This window comes from Bombus fervidus, chromosome 4 (genome assembly GCF_041682495.2).
Source record: "Bombus fervidus isolate BK054 chromosome 4, iyBomFerv1, whole genome shotgun sequence".
Lineage (NCBI taxonomy): Eukaryota > Metazoa > Arthropoda > Insecta > Hymenoptera > Apidae > Bombus > Bombus fervidus.
Genome location: NC_091520.1, coordinates 3480516 through 3504068, shown reverse-complemented (window position 1 = coordinate 3504068; position 23553 = coordinate 3480516). Strand labels below are relative to the sequence as shown.

The following is a 23553-nucleotide window of genomic DNA, read 5'->3' as shown; positions in this document are numbered from 1 at the left end:
GGAGAAAGCTGAAAACCCGGCAAGGGCGAAAAGCAGAAATATCCACGGTTAGAGACGGAAACGGGGAAAACGAAGGAACGAAGAAACCAAGAAAGAGAAGTCGGTGTAGCGGGGGATAGGAAAGCCCGGAAAAAGCGACAAGGAGAGATGGACTGATAGAGAAAAGGAAGCGCGCAAACGGGGTTGAGGGGTAAGAGAGTGGTAACGGGAGTTGAGAGGTGGAGGAGGAGAGATTTGTGAAGGTACGAGAAAGCAGCAGAGGTAGCAGCAGTGGCAGCAGCAGTGCCCGGGCATCAGGGCACAGTTTGGTCGGCGCAGGCGCTAGCCGGTAGACGGTTCCTGGTGCGGGCTGCAGGCGGCAGAGAGTAGGGAAGCGAGGGGGTGTATGTCAGAGGGTGCCCGTAGGAAGTTTATCGGCGGCGAGTGGCGGTGGGTGGAAGTGGTGCCTTCGGAGGAGGGGTTGTAGGTGGACGGTGGAGGTGGAGGTGGAGGCAGGAGCATACTCCGTACACCGAGGATTTCCAGGTAGCAGACAGTCTACGGCCCGGGACAGAGGGACCAGGACCAGCCTCGAGAAGGAGAGCTTGTCGTGGACCCTCTTCCTTATCGATATACGACGAGTAAACGTATCGTTCAGTGTCAGTGTTAACTTTCAATATTTACAAGCTTCACGGTTAACGTCTGTGCAAGAATAATTTATTCGATGACAATTCAATGCGTCTCCATTTATTCTTGAAACATTACCCTCAGTGCTTGCGTTTCTAGACAAATACTATTAGTGTGATTATTAACGTTGCGATCCGTGGATCTACGAACATATTTACTGGACCCGTGACCGAGAGAAAAACAAGCCGAGAAGAAGAAAGAACGCGGAGATGAGCGGAGTCGTTCGGCCGGGAACTGCTCGGAGCACGTGCCTCGCACGCAGAAGGCGCTCCGAGCGGCACCAGGTGCGCTAATCGAGGACCGATTTGCGAAACAAAGTGATACGATTAATAGAACGGTTGCATCACAATACGTCTTTGTATTCTCCTATATCTGAGGTTTAGCAGCGTTTCACTGACACGATCTACGATTTTCATCGAGAAAAAACCGGCAAGCAGGAATGCCAGCAGCTCGTGCCGTTAGAGCTTCGAGGACGATCTCGATGATCGCTTCGTTAACGTCTCTTTTGACGTTTATCGGAATCGACGGCATGGGACACGTCAATGGACACAATGTTGATCGTTCTGGCCTTCATCAAGGTAAAAATATTTGCCAACTATTCCTTTCTTTGTCTCGCCGGTGTCACGTATCATGTGTACAGAAATATTACATAATTTTCCCTTTCTTCCCAATCTTTACGCGTTAGCCCTTTCTCTGTTATTGTTCTTTGCCGAAGAAAGAAAGCGCGATCGGACGAACACAGTAAATGGTTTATCGATAAGAAATCGATTATTGCCCCGTTTGCCACGTACGTTGCTCGCTACAGATTAATCGATATAGATCGATAATCCTAATGAAACGTTGGTAGTAACGAACGTCGTCGAACTTTCAATTAATCGTTAATCATTCGCGAAACATCGATTTATATGCTATGTGACTCCTCGATGACACGTATAATGTTTCGATAATGTGACGATGGAACTTTGAAACAACGCATAAGTCGATGAGCATGTAAATTTATGTAATAAAACAAGACAAGACAAGGCACAAGAATAAGCACTAAATAGAAATTAACAGCCCAGATATGTCTTCGTGGCTAAAAGCGGGTATTTATATATCGTACGAAAGTAATATATATATATATATACCTTAGATCTTCATGACAAAATCAACTAACCCGAATACTTTACACGCAAATGTCAGCAACATTTAATCGTAGAAGAACGAGCGAATCACGCAATGTGCTTTTCAAAGTAGCAGATCGTCAACTTTTTATATACAATAGAGAGACTAGTTTAGTAGGAATAGAGCAGTTTCGTTTGCAACAGGAAGTCAACGTACCTACCATATGATTTGTGAATGAGAACGCGCATGGAATGCATACAGTAACGCGTATTGACAGGTGAAAAGCGCGAAAATGAATTTTTGACAGGCCATCGGTAAATGTCTATCGCTACTCAACTAGTTCGACAGTTTTTCGATGGCTTCGTAAGAGAAACCGCGCCAAAAATCCCTATTTATACTTGCATACCTCATGACAAGTACCTTCGATCGACAGGATATCGGCAATTGTTGTTCTACAGGCGTTTCATCAACCTAAACGTTCGTTTAACTATCTGCTACTTTTAAACGTTAGACAGGTATCAGAATCGGAAATCTCGTGTTACCTATGTATGATATTGGTAGAAATAATGAAAAAGCAAGAAGAAAGTAAGCGAGATATTATTGATATATTGAATCTTTGCCAACACTGAAGAAAATATTATAAAAAGGGTCAAGTTTATCTAAGGAAAATCATGATTTCGATATAACGTGTGTAGCGTAGACGAGAAGGAAGTAAGAGAGAAGTGGGAAAAATTTCGTCAGATAGAAAAACACGAAGATCGTGGTTAATTAAGAGCAAACTGAAGTAAGAGGGAAGAAAGGGTAGAAAATTACGAACGGCAAGTGTCGTAATCCACAGTACGTAAAGTGTTCAGCTTAACGAACGATCCAAACTTTCGCTTCTAACACGTAAGGTCAACTTACGCCAAAAAAGATCCAAAATGTACTGCCTGGAGGCGATCGTTCAACCCTTCACCGTTTCAAGCCCACGGGCAAAAAGTCATTTCACAGCCGCTACACTTTTTACCACAGAAACAAGACGTGCCATGTGCCACTGCTTACCGTATTTCCTCAAGTTTTAGCGTCTCCCTTTCCCTCCCTCTTTCTTTTTCCTTTATTTCTGTATCATTCCATTCTCGCCCTCTTATCCGTTTTGTTTTAAACGTATCCGGTAAGCAACACTCGTTGCATTCTGCCTACGATATGCATTGATATTTTCCAAACAACGTGATGAGTAACAACGAGTGATTGTTATAACAGTTAACTAAAAATGCTTTCGTTTATAATTAAATTTGTACATTTTATTGAAATCCTTCACGAGGTTATCGACCCCACAGAACACACGTTGGGCCTGACGGGTATATGCTGTATGTTTCATGTTATAAAATACACATTTTCTTTAACTACACTTTTTTACTAAAATACTTTGAACTGTTAACATTGAATAATAAAAAATATATCTTTCAGTCTGGATGATTACTGATAGAATAATAATTAAATTGAGGAGGAGGGGGTGATAAGCCTGACAGACCCGGCGTGCGCACTGATGTGACTTTTGTTCACGTGTGCACTATAGGATTAATCAATAAACAATAACCGAAAATAGAGATACTAAAGGAGAACGTTATGAATAATTCTCTTTCGAATGAATGATATTACAATATATTTATGATTATATATATAAATATAATTATATATAATGTTTCGCAAAAGTATAGATATTTTTTTCGTACTCATTCGCATACTCACACATTTCACACGTTTAGCATGCACGCGTGCGGAGATGCAGATAATAGAAGTTGGTTTGTCAGGTTGTCAAGAAAACTTTTGTAGAAAATTAAGCTTTATCGTTGCGAAGACGAGTTGAAGTTCTATAACAAAGTTCTTAGTGACAGTTCAAATTCCCACTAGAAAGATGTGATTGGCCATATCTTCTATTTATTCGATTTCTGAACTTCATAACCTCGCGAGACTTATGTTTGTTTATTCCTCATTCTTTATCTATTTCTCCAATCGGAGAGCTAGATAGGTACAGGTAGATACGTGCATAGTACATATAAGTTGGAACAGATAACTTGAGAATGTTGCCGCTTGAAACGGATGCGGAAAGAGGAATAGCTATAATTATGCATCCAAGAAAATTGCGTCGCTTAATCGCTTTGGGACGAGCATTCTTAATATTTCTCCCTAATACTTTTTCCTAATTACAATTATTTCCCATTTGCATAAATCTTCTTATATATACTGTGTATTCCGATTTGTCTGATATATGTTTACCATTACTGCACATTAACATATGAAACAAATAGCTACTATGTAAAAAGATATTAAAAAAATTCATTCAATCGTCATATCACGTCGTGATTATTGCGTAGAGGAAAAGTAGACCTTCTTTATTATATAAATTATACTTTTGATTGAGCAGATACTTATCGATGTAATATAGCAATCAGGCAACGTGGATAAGCTTACGAAGCTCGTCTCCTCCTATTTTGTCACATCAGAATCTGTTTTTCTATACGAAAAATCGGAAATAGTGATTTAATTATATCAAATTATCGGTAACACCAATTATACCAAACAATTTGTAAAACATTCTTAATAAACAAGCTTTCGAATCACGCATAAACCTAAAACGCACCTGATACAGTCATTGCGCATACAGACAAGCCTCTTTTCATTCACCTTTCGCACAGTTCTGTCCACATGCACGCGGTATGCATTTTTTCTCTAGTCACCTCGCCATAGGGTAACTTTCCGCCGTGTTTTTGCACATGTACGTAGTTTGCATATGGGAACAAGTTGTATCGTAAGACGGCGCGCGGTTTACCTTGCTACGTTGCAGAGGCTACTTAGAGCAGCGGCAAGTGTCTATAGGGAAAGGAGCGAAGGGAGAGAGTTTAGAAAATAGAAAAGGCGAGAACACACGAAACACAACTACAGGAAATCGCATGCAATGCGACCTACTTTGTGAAACGGTCGGAATTCGGGATTCGTTATTAAGAAAACTTCGGTGCCGACCGATAGCATGAATTTTCCAGATCTTACGAGCAAACTCCTAAATTGTTAAATTTACTTCTGTCGCAAGATTAGATACTTGGTACGAAGCTGTGTTTTTCTTTTACGGTACAAATCGGGTGTTTTGGGCATGTACGCGTAAGAGCTGAAAATTTGAACGCAGAAGAATTTAACGTGCCAAAGTCTTAAATGCCTTCGATGTACAGTGGTTTCTGATATTTCGTTAATACCGTGACGAGATACGGTTATCGCGATTACAATAGTACAATTTGAAAATGTATATGTAGAAATTACGACATGATTAAAATTGAAACATTCATCGCGAACATACACGTGCAGAAAAATTACTATACAGCATGAAGAATAATATGAAGCATACAATTAGTGCCGAAAGTATCTCACTAAATATCGTGGCTCGTTAATATAACGAACAATTGACTGTTCAAATATTTCGATGATGTTCGCCAAGTGTGTGCTTCGAACAAATATTTTGCAATTTCTATGTGTATGCATTTGTAGATTCTTTTCAAGTTTTACGAATATAGTCACGATAATCGCGTCTCATTACTAGTATAATGGTACTGGTGCTAATGGAATTTCAAAATGTTTTATGTCTCGTGTGTATACGTAAAAGTTTTCTAATACGAATATCTTCGCGACCACTGTATGTTGCAAGTATAATTTACCGTAATATAGGTTTCTCCTTTTCGTCGTATGTATGTAAATCCTTTTCTTTGCTTGTTCTTTCCACAACTTCGTTTTTTTTTAAATATAAATTACGTGCTTTAGTTTTTTAGAAATTTCCGAAACTTCGTTGTTTATTGTTTTATTAAGTTGCAACGTTTTCTTTTACAATACCGAATCGGTTAGTGAATTGAGGCTGACTACTTAATGAGAAGCTTGATGAAGAAATTTAATATCGCTCGGTATTACGGTTCGCCTACATACAAGGAACCTTGTCCAGGGAATTGCATGTTAAAGATAACGCGCATTCTGTACACTTCGATAGAAACCAGGTTCACTTTATTAATTCCGTCGAGGTAATTTCATTGAACTTCGTGACGAACATACTTTTAAATCCTATTGTCAACGCAATAAGAAACGAATTACTGTAATATTTTCTATATCATGGCAATATGAAATAATTGAAATAATAAGATGTTGCAGTTTTTAATATGGTAGATTCAAATCAGAGATGCAATATATCGATACAATTTAATTGAAATTTGTTTACATTTAATTTAAAATTATTTTACTATTACCAGCTTCAAACGTTCGTAATGTATTTGGCAACTCTTCTATCGTTTTATATTTATAAATATATTTCCATGTTTACTTTTCAAACGCGCTATGCTTTTTATATTTCTTCGTTCTCCTTATCCTGCATTTATTTCAATCTCCTATTAAATAATATTATTATGTTTCGCCAAGACGATGTAAATTAGTTACTTATACGTGGAAGTTATTTTACACTTTAGAGGGAGAAGGAAAATTTCCAGCAAGCCTCGAGGCTACGAACTTTCCACCTTTGCCAGTGAAACTCTATCCGCTCCCAAATTTACTCCTGGCATTCGAAGCAATTCGCATAATCTCGCACTACCTGACTTTGTTCACCTTTCAAGGCTAAATCTGTGCATAATACGCGAAGTGGAATTACGTACAATTTCTAATATTACTGTTAAATAATTTCGCTCGAATAATATCATTCTGGTATGGATGTACTCTATAATACTATGCTACGCTTCTATATTTCCAAATGAAACAATACGTTGTAAGATCATCACGACAATATTTGGAAAATTGCGACCTGATACGTTATCGCGTTATATCATCCAAATGTTAGAACGCATCTTCGATCGAGCGCTTCTTTCAAAAGCAATATGCTACTATACTTTTATGTTGTTTCGTGAAAGTAAATTATAACGAAAGCAGAGACGTAATACGCTTGCAAAATATATGTTTCACAAAATTACATAGCCAAGATATCGTATCGTGAATAGCTATTACACGAAGGCGTTGTAATCGTTATAATCAAACGTTGCGATAGTATAAAATTGGCAGAACGATTCTTTAACATTGTATCGAATAGCGATACGTTGTTTTGTCAACGTATGTGTAAAAGGTATATTGTGTTGGGCGATGTGCGTCGAAGGTTGATGAATGTTGAAAATTTGCAGAGAAGACAACGAGATACGAATATTAATTACTCGGAAAAGCATTTAATTACAGAATCGTGGAAAATTGAAGGGAAATTGTGAGAGAAGAAAGGCGTCGAATCGAGGGAACTGTCATGAGCAAATACAGTAGCGCGATAGAGAAGAGCGACGCAGAGAAGGATGATGTAGGGAAGGACAGCGAAATTGACTAGGCATGCATGAGTCATGGTGTTTGTTAGAGCGTTTGCTAGAAGATTTAAGGCTAACATCCATTTAACAGCACTGCATCAGACCGGCGACGTTTAGATGTCCAATTGCTCACGCGTGGATGCTGTTTACCGCACACCTAACATATTGACATCGGACGACATAACTCTATTAATTTTTCGTTATCTGTCATACGGAAGGCAATACGTTAGCTGTGAATAACCACATCGTTAGCCACATGTATGAGCAGCATGTAATCATCTTCTGATCGGCAAAACATTTATGCCGAGAATCTCATCTCTGTGCAGACAACGTATCGATGTGCAGCAGTGTATCGATACTCGTTGCTGTTATGGATATGCGAACGAATTTATATTTAAACTACATATGATAATGTAAATACGTTGACATCGGTCTGATTTTTATCCCCATTTGTATGCTGTGCTTTCAAGCTTTTATGAAAGCTTTTTATGCTATATAGGAAATGCTACTTTGCGATCCGAGCTGATTCGAATGTAACATTTAACGACGTAAGAACGATTAGATACGCGACGATAAATTACTTTACGTTATAGCTGATCTGCCTGTGAAAATCAATTTTCGACATTCCTTCCGCAATCGGTCGAAAATGTTTGCAACTGAAAATATTTTGTTTTTATTTCTTTTTTTTTTTCTTTTTTTTTTTTGTACATTTTTCTACCGCCACATACGATTTACGCTAAAGACACGGGTTTTAAAATACAACAATGCTTCGTTAATATCAGCTGAAAAAGGCTCGTTAATAGCGATTCCGTTACGCCCCTCTGTTCACAATTCTCGGAGATAGTTGAAGCGAAGTACCGTTGTTTTTTGAGCTCAACTCTGGTTAGTGAAATAAATACAGTGGCTGAAGCTGGATGGGAGAACAAAGACATCGCGTCTCCTCTGCTGGCAACCGACGAACAATGTACTAACATATATATATGAATTATTTTCTCTCGATAGAACGTGCTGCAACAAATTGTTTAGATTTCCCCGATTAGAACGGCTCTGGGAACAAACCCGAACAAACTATTCTGAACTGTATGTTTTTAATCGATGCAGAATACAAATTCTATTATTTCCAATGTAAATGATCACTCTCATGCGTTGTTGACTTTGCGCGACGAAATTTCTACTCTCTCGTCTACTTCTGTTCGCTTTGTCTATCTTCTAACCTGAACCAAACTCGAACAGCTTTAATCGCGAATTCGTTAATGTAAAGCTTACAAGATGAAGAAAATGAAATTTAATATTAGAGAGAAATGTGTACGAAGGACGAAGTACTCAAGAATAAAGAATATAGACAGTTAGAATAAAAGAAATAAAGATATAAATAAGACGAGTCGCGTTAAAAGGAAACGGTCAATCCAATATCACGACGAAAGAGAAGTCTCTCAAGATTAAAAATTTGAATAAGTAAGATAATATTAAAAGCAAAGAGATGTTGTTTGCTTATTGTTGTCATTGATTTCCTTTAGAAAGAAATCCATAGCGAGACGAATCTGTATAATCTGTGATTTTACGAAGTTCTGACTGAAAGCGAAATAAAATCCAACCGAAAGATAAATGAAATGAATTCCTGAAACGTAATAGTTGTTACTACCATATGTATATATCGGGCCGTATTAAATATGTGTTCAATGAAATGAAGTATTACAATAAAGTTTCGTAATGAAGTATTATAAACCGTTTCATTGGAAGCCATGTCCACAAAGTTTTGCGAGCCAAGAGTCTCGTATAGGAATACGCCCGTTGAATACGCATAGTGCGCGGCATGCATTCTCTTTGAAGTACTGCTGGAATATTCAAAAAGTTCGTAACAAAGAATAGCGTTATAATATAAATTCAGCTGGTTTAAACGATGATAGGAGAATAAATGTGATTTAAAGGAATTATACTGAGTCAGTGATCAGCCTGCTTAATCGAGACCTATGTACAAAAAACTCCGTTTCATTTTATACCGATTATTCGATACGATAGTATTAATTGACGTTTAGTGATATTTTGACGAATGAAAATTTGTTTGAGGAAACAATGTCGTATTTTGCAGCATTAGAATGCAGCGATTGGAATTTAACGGGAAATCGTGGCAGAAGATATTAGAGAAACGGATATAACGCGTGGAAAATTGACGAAAGATAAAAGGTTTCGATTGTTGTTATTAAGAAAACTTAATCGCGCAAACCACCGATATGAATTTCCACGTTTCTCGGGGGAAATGGATCGTTTGCCAAATTTATTTTCGTCGTTCCAAGCACAGCGTGGACTGTGCCACGATCGATCATATTTTTTTTTTTGCCAGTGAAACTGTACGATCGGCAGTGGTAACTGGAACGTTCGTCTATGTTCCAACTGCCGTTGTGTCCAAAGTTGGAAATGATTCATTAGTAATGGTACCGCTGGTACGACCGGTATTGGGAATTCAATGCCTTCGCCGGCAAGTTTTCGATTAAATCAATCGTCATGGAGTTTCGACTCGGTGTTATTTGAATCTTGTCGACGTTTAAATATCCTAAAGTCTTAACTTTCGAGAACTCCTGAGAAACTGAGAATATTTTACCTTGACGAACAACATAAAAAAAATATGAATACACGTTGAATGATAATTAAAATCTTGAAAGCGCTGTATCATACGTAATTCATATAGTGCCATTCTGCACGGCACACATCGTTCTGCTAATTTAGATGACTATTGAGCGGATGAATCTTTGGTTATTGAACAGGAAGTTAACGAATATTAAATATAGTCGAATTTGTACATTTTTATCGTTGATGTTAAATGAAGAAGCAGAAATTGACTAATAGAAAAAAGTATTAATATTATAAGCACCCCGCTGGGGGTAACCATCCACATGCTATATTTTATTTATTTCTATTTATTTTTATTTTTTATTTTTTTATTCTTTTATTCTCTAAGCTACAACATTTTACCAAATGTCCTTCTGGACAAATTGTAAAAATTTAATAAAACAAAAAAAAAAAAATATTATAAGCAGAAACATTACTACACATACGTACAGTACGGTAGATAACAATTTCTATCGCACGAAATGGTCTTGCACTTTGTCATTAACGATAAGAACTGTCTAACATCTGTCTAACATTTCTGTTAAGGTTATTCGATGTTTGTGGAATTAAAGAAACGCGTGGGTAAATTGTAAGGTATTGTAAGTATATATGTATTGTGAATATAAAGTACAATTTGTGGAATACTGGTCCAGATCCGCACCTGAGACTAAAAGAACGCCGAAGCCAACGTCGCACGTATACCGCTTATGGTCTGTCATCGACGCATTCTTTTGTCTATCCGCTGCCGATGACAGCGCTTGAGAAAAGACCAGATGTAGAGTTTTCTTAGAAGTGGCGATCACTTTAATAATTTCCACAGGAAATGGTGTATCTGAGGGCGATCCTCCTACCAATTACCCAATATCCTCAAAAAGAGATATACGTACATTAATTTTAATTATAGATCCCCTAAACCAAGAACAAATACATGCGTTATCTACTGAATCACTATTTTCGATAGCGATTCTGATAATACGAAAAAGCTTCCAATCTCTGTATCGTTTCTATACAGTTGGAAAAGTTGAGGCGCTAGTTAACCAAATAGTTAAAAAAGTTAAGGCGTTAAATAAGAAATAGTTTTACATAGTTGATAAAAAGAATGATATTTAGCAGGTTAAAGGAAATATTTCTGAGGCAAAATAAGGGACAATGAGTATAGAGGTTGTAATGTTCAACGTATCTGCATGTACGCAACACAATGTCCAAGCGGAACATATGTATTGTTATGGGATGATAAAGTTTAATTTAAAACACTATGAATCTTCTGTTTACTGTGCCCACCTAAATTCTCCAATACAGAGGATCTCTAAAGAAAAGCTTGTCGTGTTTTTCGTGAGCCTGGGGAATACGTTCCTGACGAACGATGACTTTAACGCTACAAGCGTTGACCGGAGCACAGCAATTACGTTTACAAATTGTAAAAGATAGATTAGTCGCAGAAAATACATTGTCTGATAAATTAGTTCGTAGGAAGTCTGTGCTTTAATTTATAGGTTTAACGACTTGACGGCGGAATACGACGCGATAAGAAAACAAATGTAGAGAAAAATGGAAAAAGAAGAAACGCAAGAAAAAACAATTACGAGTCTCGCTTGATTTTTTACTATCTCTTGACAATTATTTTCTTGAAGTATTCAAATTACCTTCAACCGAAACGCTAACTTTTTCTCCAATTCTAGAAATGAAACTTTAATAGCACATTATAGTGTTAATTATCTTCTTCCATATAGCAAACATTTTACGCGGGTATGAAGAACTGAAATTAGATTTAAATTCGATTTACATTCCAAGAAGTCTCGTGAGAAGCATTTAAGAAAAGCATTTCGATAATACAATGGAAACGTTCATTCGTGCTAATAGGGAGAAAAGAATTAAGTAGATTTTTCGTTGATAGATTTACTTCCGGGATGTTAATCTTCGTACGTTTTAGAAAAAAGAACGGAACAATTAATGGTGGAATTAATAAAACGGTAGAATCAAATTAAATTGACTCTGATTTGATTAAGGATTTACATTAAATTCGTGGCGTGGCCGAGTTATAAAATATTTTTACTCCACGTTATTAGATAAAATTAAATTTTTATCTCCGTATTACGTGCGTGTCCCGCTCTTTTTTCTACAACCCAAAATGCTTCAAAGTACTGTGGTACTTCAACATTATCATAACTTTTGTACTCTGTTTTATTACTGCACAACCTCATCATCATCAGGCACTTCGAAGAAAATTAATTTTATGTAGATAGTTTCAAACGACAGGTTTAAATTTTTACATATAAATAGGATATCCGTAAAAATCAACTTACACACGCGTATCGTGCTTTCTCGTTAATGAAATTATACTTTTACGACTCCTTTGTTCCTCGGTTACTCGTATTTAAACGTTACAGAACATATCGAGAATATGTCAAAGAAAACGAACGTATTTGTCAGCACACGATTTGATAATATCAAGCCGATTGCGATTCGAAGTTGTAAGGTCTAAAGTTATAACAAAGTTTGTTAATATTCAGAAAGTTTTTAAAGTCCACAGAAGAAGCCTGGTAAAGTTCTAATTTTAAAGTTCAGCGACAAATTCTTTTCATAAGTCCAGAGAAAATTCTTTTTCTTTCTAACTGTCTCGTCCTTTATATTTTATTCATTCGTCTTTAGTGGTACTCCTTTGTGTTGAAATTTAACTAAGTCAGGAAATATATCATCAATTTCAGCGAGCTTTCCGAATTTTCAGGAGCGTTTCTGATCATTCGGCACCCTGTATGATCGTTTAACAAGAGAACTTCGTTAACCCGGCAATTTCAGTCTCTTTTTAACTTTGCAGATTTGTAGAGGATCTCGATACAAGTACTAGACAAATGATTTTTGCTTTCTTTTTTCTTCAGCATCAAAACGTGCCTTTACACGTACATACTAATTTCCTATAAAATTGTGAGAAAGTGAAAAATCGTTCGAGTGAAAGCTAAGCGCGTAAAACTGTGGAACGAAATTGCTAGAAATTTTAATCCTTAAATTAAATTCTTCTACCATAACTATGTTCATTTGTCGCCAGTCATTCCTCGTTCTTTTGTATATTATCTGCCATAAGTCATAAGTAGCGAAATCCAGTTAGTAAAATGGTATAAATAAACGAAGTAGACAATGGTAGTACGTTAATTACATCGTTGCCAATTTCAACTATAGTTGATACGCCCCCGAATTCTCGAGAAATAGCTTTACACGACGTTATACTAGATACAATTATGATACAAAGACCGTCAAAGACGATACTCTCACTGAGGATGATCTCATCTTGCTATTTTAACATTTATATGCATTGCATAAATTCAAATATTGTTTGAATGAACGAGACAATTCAACATCCTGTCCTGAATAGACAAATATCCTTGCGAAACAAATTTGTATATCCGAAGAAAGCAGAAACGCCAGCGAGTTGGAGTATAAAATGAAAGCCCCATGGAGCCTTTCACTTAGCAAGAAAATTGAAATTTTTTTTATAACGACGAAGATGCGGTCTGTGAATAACGCTGCCTTCTTTTGCTTTTTCTTTTTTTTTTTTTTTTTGCATAAAATTATTTGGAGAAATCAAATTCGTTTTCAGATGTAAAGAAAAATAAAAATTCACAAATTAGCTTTTAACGGATATCTTTAGTTTATAAAGTAAAAAGAGAAAGTACCGAATACTTCTATCATTGAGATTCTCAGAAAATATACGATGTTTACAAAAGAACAGAGATTTTCCAGTTACCAAAGTTTCCGTGTATGCTCGATCAACGAACGATGATTAAAAATTTTATTAGTTCATGGGTTCTTTTCTTCGTTTAAATGTCAGACGTCTGAAGCTTCGAATGCTATTTAAGTTATCCTACATTTCTGCCGATTTTCGAGCTTCTGAAAGTATCAAATGTTTCATTCGTATCATAAATTTGGTATAATTTGATACTGTCAGTAGCTCTTTTTACATTATCCCTCGCCATGAGTAGTAAAATATTCGCGTAACGTTAATTTGAATAAAGGTGGTTTCAATATTTATATTCATATTTGATGGTGTTATGTATCCTTATTCCCTAATAAATTTAATAAAGTAGCTTACTTTAATATGATTTCATATTAACCTGTTAATCTTGTACTAACTAAGCTGAAAAAATGATTAGTGAAACACTTTGAACTTGCACTAATTGCACTGTAATATAATAAAACATCAATGCTGCAGCAACTACACAAATATAAGAAATAAACAGTAATATCTCATTATGAATATTGAATTTGAAGAAGATTAACATATGATATTCTTTATGTGTTAAGAAACCTGTCTACCCTGCTTCTTCTATACCAATTGGAAAATACTAAATCAATAATATCAGCTTGTTAAATCAATTCAACAACTCTATACGAAACTGCATATATTCTGATTCTATGCCTTATTTATGTTATTGATATTGCATTATCAAACATGTAGAGCTACTTCTCGTAGTACGCTTCCGGAGGTAAATAAAAATGACGATGTGGCTCAACAAACGGGATACTTGAGTAAACAAAGACAAGTCGAAATATGTTAATTTGATTGCACGCGAAGCGTATACAATATGTTTTTTATTTAACTAAACGTTAAATCGTCACTGAGTTGATACCAGCAAATTTTGCATAAAAAATTACTTTTGAACCTATTCGGGGGACTATGACGACTAATTTGAAATCCTAAAATATTTCCAGTTAGACACTCTGTGCGTTACATGTAATAATTCATGATACGTTTAATGATACTTATAATAAAACGAAAAATGATTGAATTTAGCGATTGTCGCGCGAAGCAATTAACAGAAAGCCAGAAGAATCCGCTAGTTTCGAAACTAGTTCACTTCGGTAATCACTCGTGTCGCCCAGATCAGCACGTTTCTCTAAATCTGGCAAACAGATTAAGTCAAATTAACAGAAAGAATTATCAATATTATTGTATTGTATTTTTGTGAAACGTATCTGTAATCATATCATGCATATTATATACTTAAATGCACAGCATAAACACTTTACCGACTTGTGAAGTCTTCTTTCGATTGGGGCATTTTCACACTGAGCAATTAAAGTTATTAATTCGTTTGGAAAAGCGTAGTAGAATAAAGCAGAAATGTTTAATATATTGGTACGATTAAATCGTAATTTGAAAAAATGAAATTTATTTACGCTGTTCCACCATACACTCGCGTTCCAGTTGCTTAAATAAGAAAATACGTAATCGCGTAATTTTTTCTTTTTTACCATTTTACAATACTGCTGTTACATATATCGCTACAAATTGTTTTCAGTTTTCGATAAATGAAGCTAAATATTGGAAATTGTGAAAGAAAATTAATGAACTCGATTATTTAAATGCATACGAAATACATACTGGCAAGAGAACAATGTATGAAGTCTTTATAGTCAAAATTTGTTTATGAAATTCTACGTCGAGGTACACGTAGAAAAATATGCAGTGAACAAAAGTAATTACGTGCAACGGTAAGCGCACAAAGAGCGTTTTATTTTAGCAGAAGTTATTGTAATTAAGGTTTATAGGGCTGTTCAATTTCCTTCCGATCGATAGTGTCAATCCGGAAAGCGGGAGAATTAAAAACAATTGTTATCTTCGTTGCGATAACGATACGGTAGCCTTTGTTATATTTTGTGCAATTTTATTTTTCTCTTTACCATCGTATTTATGATCGTAAACGATATATCAACCAATACAGTTAAATATTAATTTTGTACGTTTATTTACGGCAGAAAGAATTACTTTCTGTACTTTAATAATAACAATACTGTAATCTATACTATGTACACAATGTATCCGTTTTATCTTGGAAACATGAAAATATTTCGAAAACTATGTTTCAAACAAATGTTGTAGGATTTGTGAAGGGGACATATGCCGATATTTATTTTACAATATTTTGCAATATCCTTGAAAAGCTCTTACAAAGGTCACGGTTATATTTTTAAATGGAAACTATAACTTTTTTATTCCATATTTTTCTAATCGACATGAGAACATTTTCAAAATACTACTCGTATTTTTTGTAAAAAAAGTTACTATAGGGATATTAATTTTTGAGAAGAATGGAAAATTTCCTTTCCAAAGATATAGAAGAGCAAGCGACTAATCGTTTTGGGAACAGTAGTTAGTACAAGCACACGTATAGACACAATCGGCTATTTTCAGTGTCACACGATGAATTACAAAGTCTGACCGAGCAACCTGACCGTGGCGTACCTTGGATCACGCCAATGTCAGCAGAATCGCGGTATATCGAGTTTGAGATTCCATATCTCGACAGTGATTTATGCAAAAATACAAGTGAGAAGTGTTTTGAATATATTTCGATGTTGACCACAAGAATATGGAATAGAAATGTGTGTGGTTCCCTCGATAATATAACCGCGAAGCTTTTCTTTCACCGAGCTTTTCAAGGTTATTGCAAGGTGAAATAAATATCGGCATATGTCCCCATTGAAATTGTACAACATTTGCTGCAAACTTTTTGTCATATCGTCCATAGTTTTCGAGATACTCGCGTGCTTTCAGATAAAACGGACACACTGTATGTAGGAAGAATTTATTTTATTGTATTGTAAAAAAAGGTTTGTATTTGATCTACGAAACTCGATTACAATTTTTGCGACCTGATACAACCCGGAATAGGTGGATTCCTCGCGACGAAATAAATCGAAAATAAAGATTAGCGATTTCTTGTTCGCGGCTTCGCTTTCGAGAAAATCCACTCTGAACATTTTTCGAGCACCTGTCATAATTTCGATTTAACCGATCGTACTCTACGTTAGTATTTTGACAATATTATAAAGGATACTAATTAATACTACATTTTGGCGAAATCAATATTTATCTTAACGAAGAAATTGTTGCAATTATCGTTCTCTTTGTCGCACAGCGAATTGTTGCTCGTCAAGTCACGAGATCACGAAATTGTTGCCAATGAATTTCGAATTCGCACTTGTCCAAATGCCCTGTATAATCCTTTGACGCACATTAGATGTAAACATTAATTCTTCCTGGTTTTTGTTTAAATTCGTGGATAGTCAGTGTAAAGTCTGTCGGGAAGAATTTATTATTTCTATTAATCGTTCACGATTTCTATACACAAATTCTTTGGTACAATCCCATAAGAAAGATTCAATTTTGCAGCTCAGACCAGCGTTCCACCAAGACCAAGCGTGACATCGCTTACTCGATTGTAAATACAGGTACGAGGCAATCTAATAGCATTGCTTATAGCGCGGTTAAAGCGCGACAAGCGCAAAGGAAGCACGCGACCAATTTTCGAGCTTCATTTTCTCAAGACACAAGCTGCGAACAAATAATCGTTGTTCTACACTTTCGATTTATTTTTTCACAAGGAATCCACGTACGCTTGGTTGTAGTACCCGTACCGGGGCATCCTGCGTGTGTATATCGTACACAGTGTACATATAACGTGTAATATGTCGAGTGTGTAACGTATTAAACTAACTATACGCCGCCTATGTCAAAAGTAACGAGACTGCTAACTTTATAATTGAGATTGCTAGCGTTGACAAATTATAAGTAAACTATGTATGCAATGCCATCCACGGACCGTATTAGAATATTCAGGTTAAATGCATCTTAATTAGGTTAGACGATACGAGGTAATTATTAAATAACCAACAATATCTTCAACAAGGACGTTATGCGGTTGCTCCATTACCACTTTCGTACTGGATTATCTCACAACGAATTTTTCTGCGCAAGAATTTCTAGCGTAGTTCTGGTTTTCTCACCTCGCTTATTATCTCTCAAGATTAGCGAAGTTTGCCACTCTCATACACTTGAAAACATTCGGAAACGTATGACCGATCAATCGAACTCTCCGGAGGATGAATATTTTCAGCTCTGCTTTCAGGAATGATAAAAATATCTACGTCGATGTGTCAGTGCCAAAGAGAACTACTAACTTCGATGATCACCATTTTAATTCTTAAGAAGGTAACTTGGAATGTCTCGTTTCATCTTCCTTAATAACAATGTACTTAAGTAAATATTCGTTAACAATTAGACTGAATATTCTTATTACGTAATTACAAATGGATCTTTTTCTTATGTTTTACGAAATTATGGATCGTAAAAAGCTTTCTGTATTATATTAACGCGATCTTCGATTGTGATATATTCATTGCATTTTCTTATCTACAAATAGACATCATTTGACGTGATTTAACTAAGTACCGTACGATGTAATGAAATAGAATTAGAATCCAGAATAGTTCAAATTTGTTAATATCATTAACGCTCGCTTTTTGTTATAATTTTATGCGTCGATATTTATTTACTTAGAACGAGCTCTTAGCCTTTCCATAAGGAACCACGGCTAAATTAAACGACCGGAATGTAAATATAAATAAAGTGCTATAAATGGAATGTTATTGGCAGATTGTCATCGCAAATTATGATTATGATAATATGCGATTACGTTATATCTTTCTACATCCACCAGACCACCTTACAGGATTCTATCGAGAATAAACCTAGAAAAGTTAAAATGATCGCGATTGTATCCGTCGACGTTCAAATCGCTTTATACAAATATGTCCGTGTAATGGAATTTGTTAGTACCCCTTTCGATAACGACGTTTGAAAATCATAATATTCGAGTTAAAGTTTCCACCGGGCGATTTGCTCGATTTCTCGTGCCGAGGATCCAAAATTCATTAACGATGCATAAAGGGATCGCGCACTTATCTATTTCGTCGATCAAAGTGGCTCTTTGATCCCCAATGCAATTTTTCGATTCTGAATTCCGGTAAGGGCGAGCAAACAGCGATAACCGTGATTGCATAGATTTTCGTTTTGAAGCTCGCTAGTTCCGCTGGGCTGCCACTGGAGAAGCGAGAAAGGGTTTACATTTGGGACGAGATAGAAAAAGAAAGAGAGATAAGAGGTGGAAGGAAGAAGGAAAAAAAAAATTGGTTCGAGTCTGTTTTGCGCATCGTACAATTTTCTGGTTCGATGTGAGGTCGAACGTGATGTTTCGCCCGGAGTGTTCTCTTTTTCTCCGCCTCTTCTCTCTCGCTCGTCCGATATAACGTTTCGTTGCCTTTTCACGTTCCTTTCCTTTTCGTTTTTCTCTTCTTTATTTCTGTCGTCAAGCACGGCCGTCTGTCGTCCTCCTTCCGCGACTCACAGCCATCGGCATTGTCGCAATTGCAGTACTGACTGATTTGGGTTATGTCGTCTCCGAAATTTTAGCAGCATTTCGCCATCTCGTGTCGCGTCGAGCCTGCTACTGTCGACCACCACCGTTTTATTACAGTGTTGGTAACGACGGTATCATCGCGAAACCAATTTCACGAATTTCCGTCGTAGCTTGCGTATACGACACTATAAAACGGTTCCGGCCGAGCAAAATTTTTCTCCCGCTCCGTTGATGCTTCTAACCGCTGTTACCGAAATTCATCTCATTCAAAGCGACGTTTATGAATTTATAGTAGCCATTGGTTTTGCGCGCCTAATTTTAACTCGCACTGTGATTGATGCGCCAGTCTTGTTACTGTTACAGAATCATTCAAATTGCTCGAACACGTTTTGTGAATTACGCGTACATACACAGTGATAAGAAGATACCGGATGCATCGAGCAGGCGATCTCGATTTTTCTATTTTCCTGTATATTTTCCGAGTCGATTAGTTTGTTCAAAATTCAGTACTTTTCATGGACACGATCGATCCGCATATATCTAACGTATAACATCGCTAAATTTGTATTAACAAATCAACATATTAGTGTATCAAGGATATATTATCTTGCTTTCAAAATATAAAATGGATCACGCAATCAGGCGGAAATTTAATTCGGAATTGTATAAATATAAAACATATGGAGAGATTAATTTATCCAATATGAATCCTAAAAATGTTTATTTATCGATAAAAGTAAAACAATGGGAAAGTAAAAAATATTTTATTGGCAGAAATAAAAGTGTTCGATAATGTCAATATAAACGGAGCAAACAATTTTTTGCTTAATATTTATATTGTTTGATATCTTTGCTGCTCAATGTATAACAGCCTTAACGCATTGTGACATTGACGTTACAAGATTTCCGCGATTTATTGAAAGTTCTTTCCACGATATTATAATTTTATCGCTTATTGTTATTTTCTGGCTTCCTCTCGTTAATTAATTTCGTTCCCATGTTCTATCGGATTTGAGTCAAGCCGATCATCTCATTCTCGTAATACCACAACAAAATAGTGGAAGATTTCGATCAAACTCGATTATATTTTAAAAGCAGATATATATATCTTCTTGGAACAGACGAAGAAGGAAATCTGACATGATATAAATTAAATAGCAACAAAATAACACAAGCTTTTATTTATTTAAAAAAAGGAGGAGAAAGTGTTTGACCGACAGAATTTAAAGTTATCGAATTTGATCGATCAGTGTTTACAAGTTTAACAATAGGATTACGTGTGTAGGAAAGAAATATATCGAAGAATATATTCGTATTGTTCGCTACGGACATTCGTTACATCAAAACTGAATTGACAATATTTAAATAGCTTTGACTAAAGAATTAAATATAGCCTTGTGTAAATCTTTGCTCCACTTTTTGACACATTGGTTCCTCACAACCTGATTGTAACATCTTACTCATTTAAATATCGATCATTCGGAAACTCTGAAAGTAACAAACGAAATATTCTTCCTATCGGTGAAACAGAAAATCCAGGTCAGTTTAAAATACTGCATTCCGATTTGCACTTTCATCGGTCTTATCCACTCGCTTAGCACTCGGTATGATGCTAAATTATAACTCAGCTTCGAAGGAAACGGGCTAGAGAACTGACAGCATCAAAATTAATTCCACGTCTTCTTTCTTTCGTGCTTTTCCTGGGTCTCTAGGAAACGCCTAGATGGATACCTACGTTTATTCGTGCGGAAGATATAATGGCCTCTTCTGTCCTCCTTTTCCCCAAAAGCAAGATGCTGCTGCTATGAAAATACCGGATTTTCCTACCAGTGAACAATCTTTAATCGTACGCACATGTTGCGCGAAAATAGACATACGTATGAACGTGTATACAGTGGCCCATAAAAGTGGTCGCACACTTAGCGTAGAATATTTGTATGCTCATATTGCAATAAATATTGTGATAAAACATTTTGGTATTTTGTCAATAATATAACAATAACGTGATTGCCACGATTATAATGGCAAGATTTGAAGGTGTACGTTAGAGTTGCAAAATATTTACTGCAAACTTATATGTAATAAAAAATTAGTATACGGTGTGAATCACTTTATTCCCTACTCCTTTTATCACCTACGGTGTGGGTCACCTTAAACACATAAACGTGTTGAGGATGATCCCACCGAATACTGGGACTTTTGTAACTTCTGTACACATTTCCAGAATCTTAATAATTGTATATATTATAACTTACTTATAGTACCAATGGAATCTTAAAATGTTTCGTATAGCATAACGTAATACGTTCATGAATGACAAGTATAGGAATACTTTCGCGAGCCAATGTACATGTACAAAGGAAAAAGAAGGAAAGGGGTAAGGGGGAAGAAAGGGAGAGACATTGTAAAAAAATGTAACAAATGCAGAAGGAGCAAGGAGAATATAAATTTAGAAGATATTTATAAATTGTTGCATATCGAATGTTAAGAAACTAAAGGAAATGTGAAAATCGAAGAGGGAAAGTAAAAGTAAATAAATGAAATAAATAATAGAAGAGATAACAGATAAGAATAAAAACCACGTGAGATTTGAAGTTGGAATAGGAGACAAATGGTGCTTCATATCAAATGGTCTCATACTCCACTATAAGCTCTTAGCATTTGCCGCAAGCTTACCTAATTCTTTCTTCGGATTATCCTTATACGTTCGAAGGCCATATCATATAAAACAGTTAGAGAAAAGGATCGTTAAACGTCCCTTCAGCAAAATTCGTATCACTGTAGGATCCCTTAAAAAAATGTTAATACATTGTTCGCATTTAAAAAGTATAATTGTTAAAAGTATTTTGTAACAACTATTTAATTAATAGAAATGAAAAATTTCATATAGTAACAGTTACTTATAATGTTCCAAACGAATTTAAATTTAAATTAAAGATAAAAATTATATTTTATTGAAAAATGCAAATAAGGTTTTTTCCGTTTATAATACATTCCATTCCATCCAATATATTGATTCAAGATCGTTTTAAAGAGAAAGATAAGATACGTATACATATATAAATTATTCATCGTAGGAGTACAATGGATTTCGTGATACAAAAGCAAGTTAAAATCTTAGAATAAACTCGTATTGTCTTACTAATAAGCAAATAGATTTGTATTCTATTTATAGTTCTCGGTCATAAAATAAATGATATAAACATCGTACGAAATTTTGCTTTGTCTTTGTACGAAGAATCACCTCGTCCTCGTTTGTATCGAGAATTCTGCTACACTCTGTATAACGTCGTGATCATAATGTTTCTACAATTAGCATAGTGGGGAAATTCGATCTGAAATAGGATTTGCCTAATTTGTTCTTTGGGGATTCCTTGATACATCAGGGACTTTATCGCGTGGACCAGTTAATGGAGAGGAAGGTTATCCTTTGGGACAAAGGGACTTCTCGTTAGGTCGCTCCTTTAACCGTTTCACTAAACTCCCGTGACGTCTTGAGCTTAAAATCCCGTCGGGCTGCTTGTCACTCCTCTACTTTCGGCTCGGTCGCTCGTTCGTCCTGCTAGCGTCTCTGTTCTTCAGTTCATCACACATTCCACTCTGGTAATTGAGAAATCCTCCGAGTAACCTCTTTTCAGAAGGATTTTCGGCTCTCCACCTGTTCTTCGTTTCCTTCATCAGTTAATCCTCTGTTACGTTTGTGTTTACCTTCTCGCTCCGTGATTTTATGAAAATGAAATATTTCCACTTAAAACTCACGCATATGTTATATAATAAATCCTCAGATCAGATGCCTGAGAGATTATAGGGCGTGCAAGTTACTTGGGACGTTGCTATGATTCGATGGTAGTTTGCACATCGTTCTAGTTCTAGTTCTGTTCTAGTATCGATATTGTGTAACGATAGATAAGGATAGCGTGACGTTATCGTGAAAGCTATCGCAATAAGATTGAGTAACAATTTGGGACGTGCATACGACGTTCGATGATCAGGTGAAAAGTTAGGAAGATTTCTTATACGGTGACAATTGGACGATAAACATGTTGTCGACACAGAAGAGAATAAAGGGTGACATTCTGCGATTTTCGAAAGTCTGTAACCGTTTAGTTGACCGAGAGAGTGACGTTGGGATGTGGTTCTGCAATTGGTTCTGGAGTTATGTGCGCTTTACCAGTGGTGAACAATGGGTGTATTGGGGTGCAAGGGATGGCAGACTTGACAATTTGAAAGACGATTTACGACTACCTAGATCGCCGTATGCTGAAAGATTTATTAGCCTCGAAGATGCAACATTAACATTATGCATAATTTATGGCTATAGAATTTTGACAGGCAGCGAATGGAAAGTATTTAATTTATATTTCAAATCTTTCTTCATTATCGAATAATTGTTGTCCCATCTTCTTTTTCTCGCTTTACTTTTTCGTACGAACTCTTAATAACCCTATGGAAAAAATTGTCATTTCCATCATTTATAGGTTTTGGTAAAACTTATCGAACAACGCTCGTATATTTTACATTTATTGCATTTGCGTAGCCTCGTATGATATATCATAATCCTATGTGTTTCATCATTTACGTTAATCTATAATCCAACTGTAACGAACAGATAGAACTAACTGAAATACGATTGGCAATAA

General features: G+C 36.0%; 1 protein-coding gene across 2 annotated transcripts in view; it reads left to right on the top strand.

Moving 5' to 3' along the window:
* Positions 1–519: 519 nt before the first annotated feature.
* Positions 520–23553, top strand: part of LOC139986812 (lachesin) — a 94163-nt gene continuing 71129 nt past the window's right edge. The window contains exon 1 of one of the 2 annotated variants that reach the window (XM_072002438.1): positions 520–1244. In XM_072002438.1, coding sequence (XP_071858539.1) covers positions 1106–1244 — 139 coding nt within the window. In that variant the 5' untranslated portion in view covers positions 520–1105. The remainder of the gene's footprint in view (positions 1245–23553) is intronic. The other variant, XM_072002437.1, reaches the window with a different exon arrangement.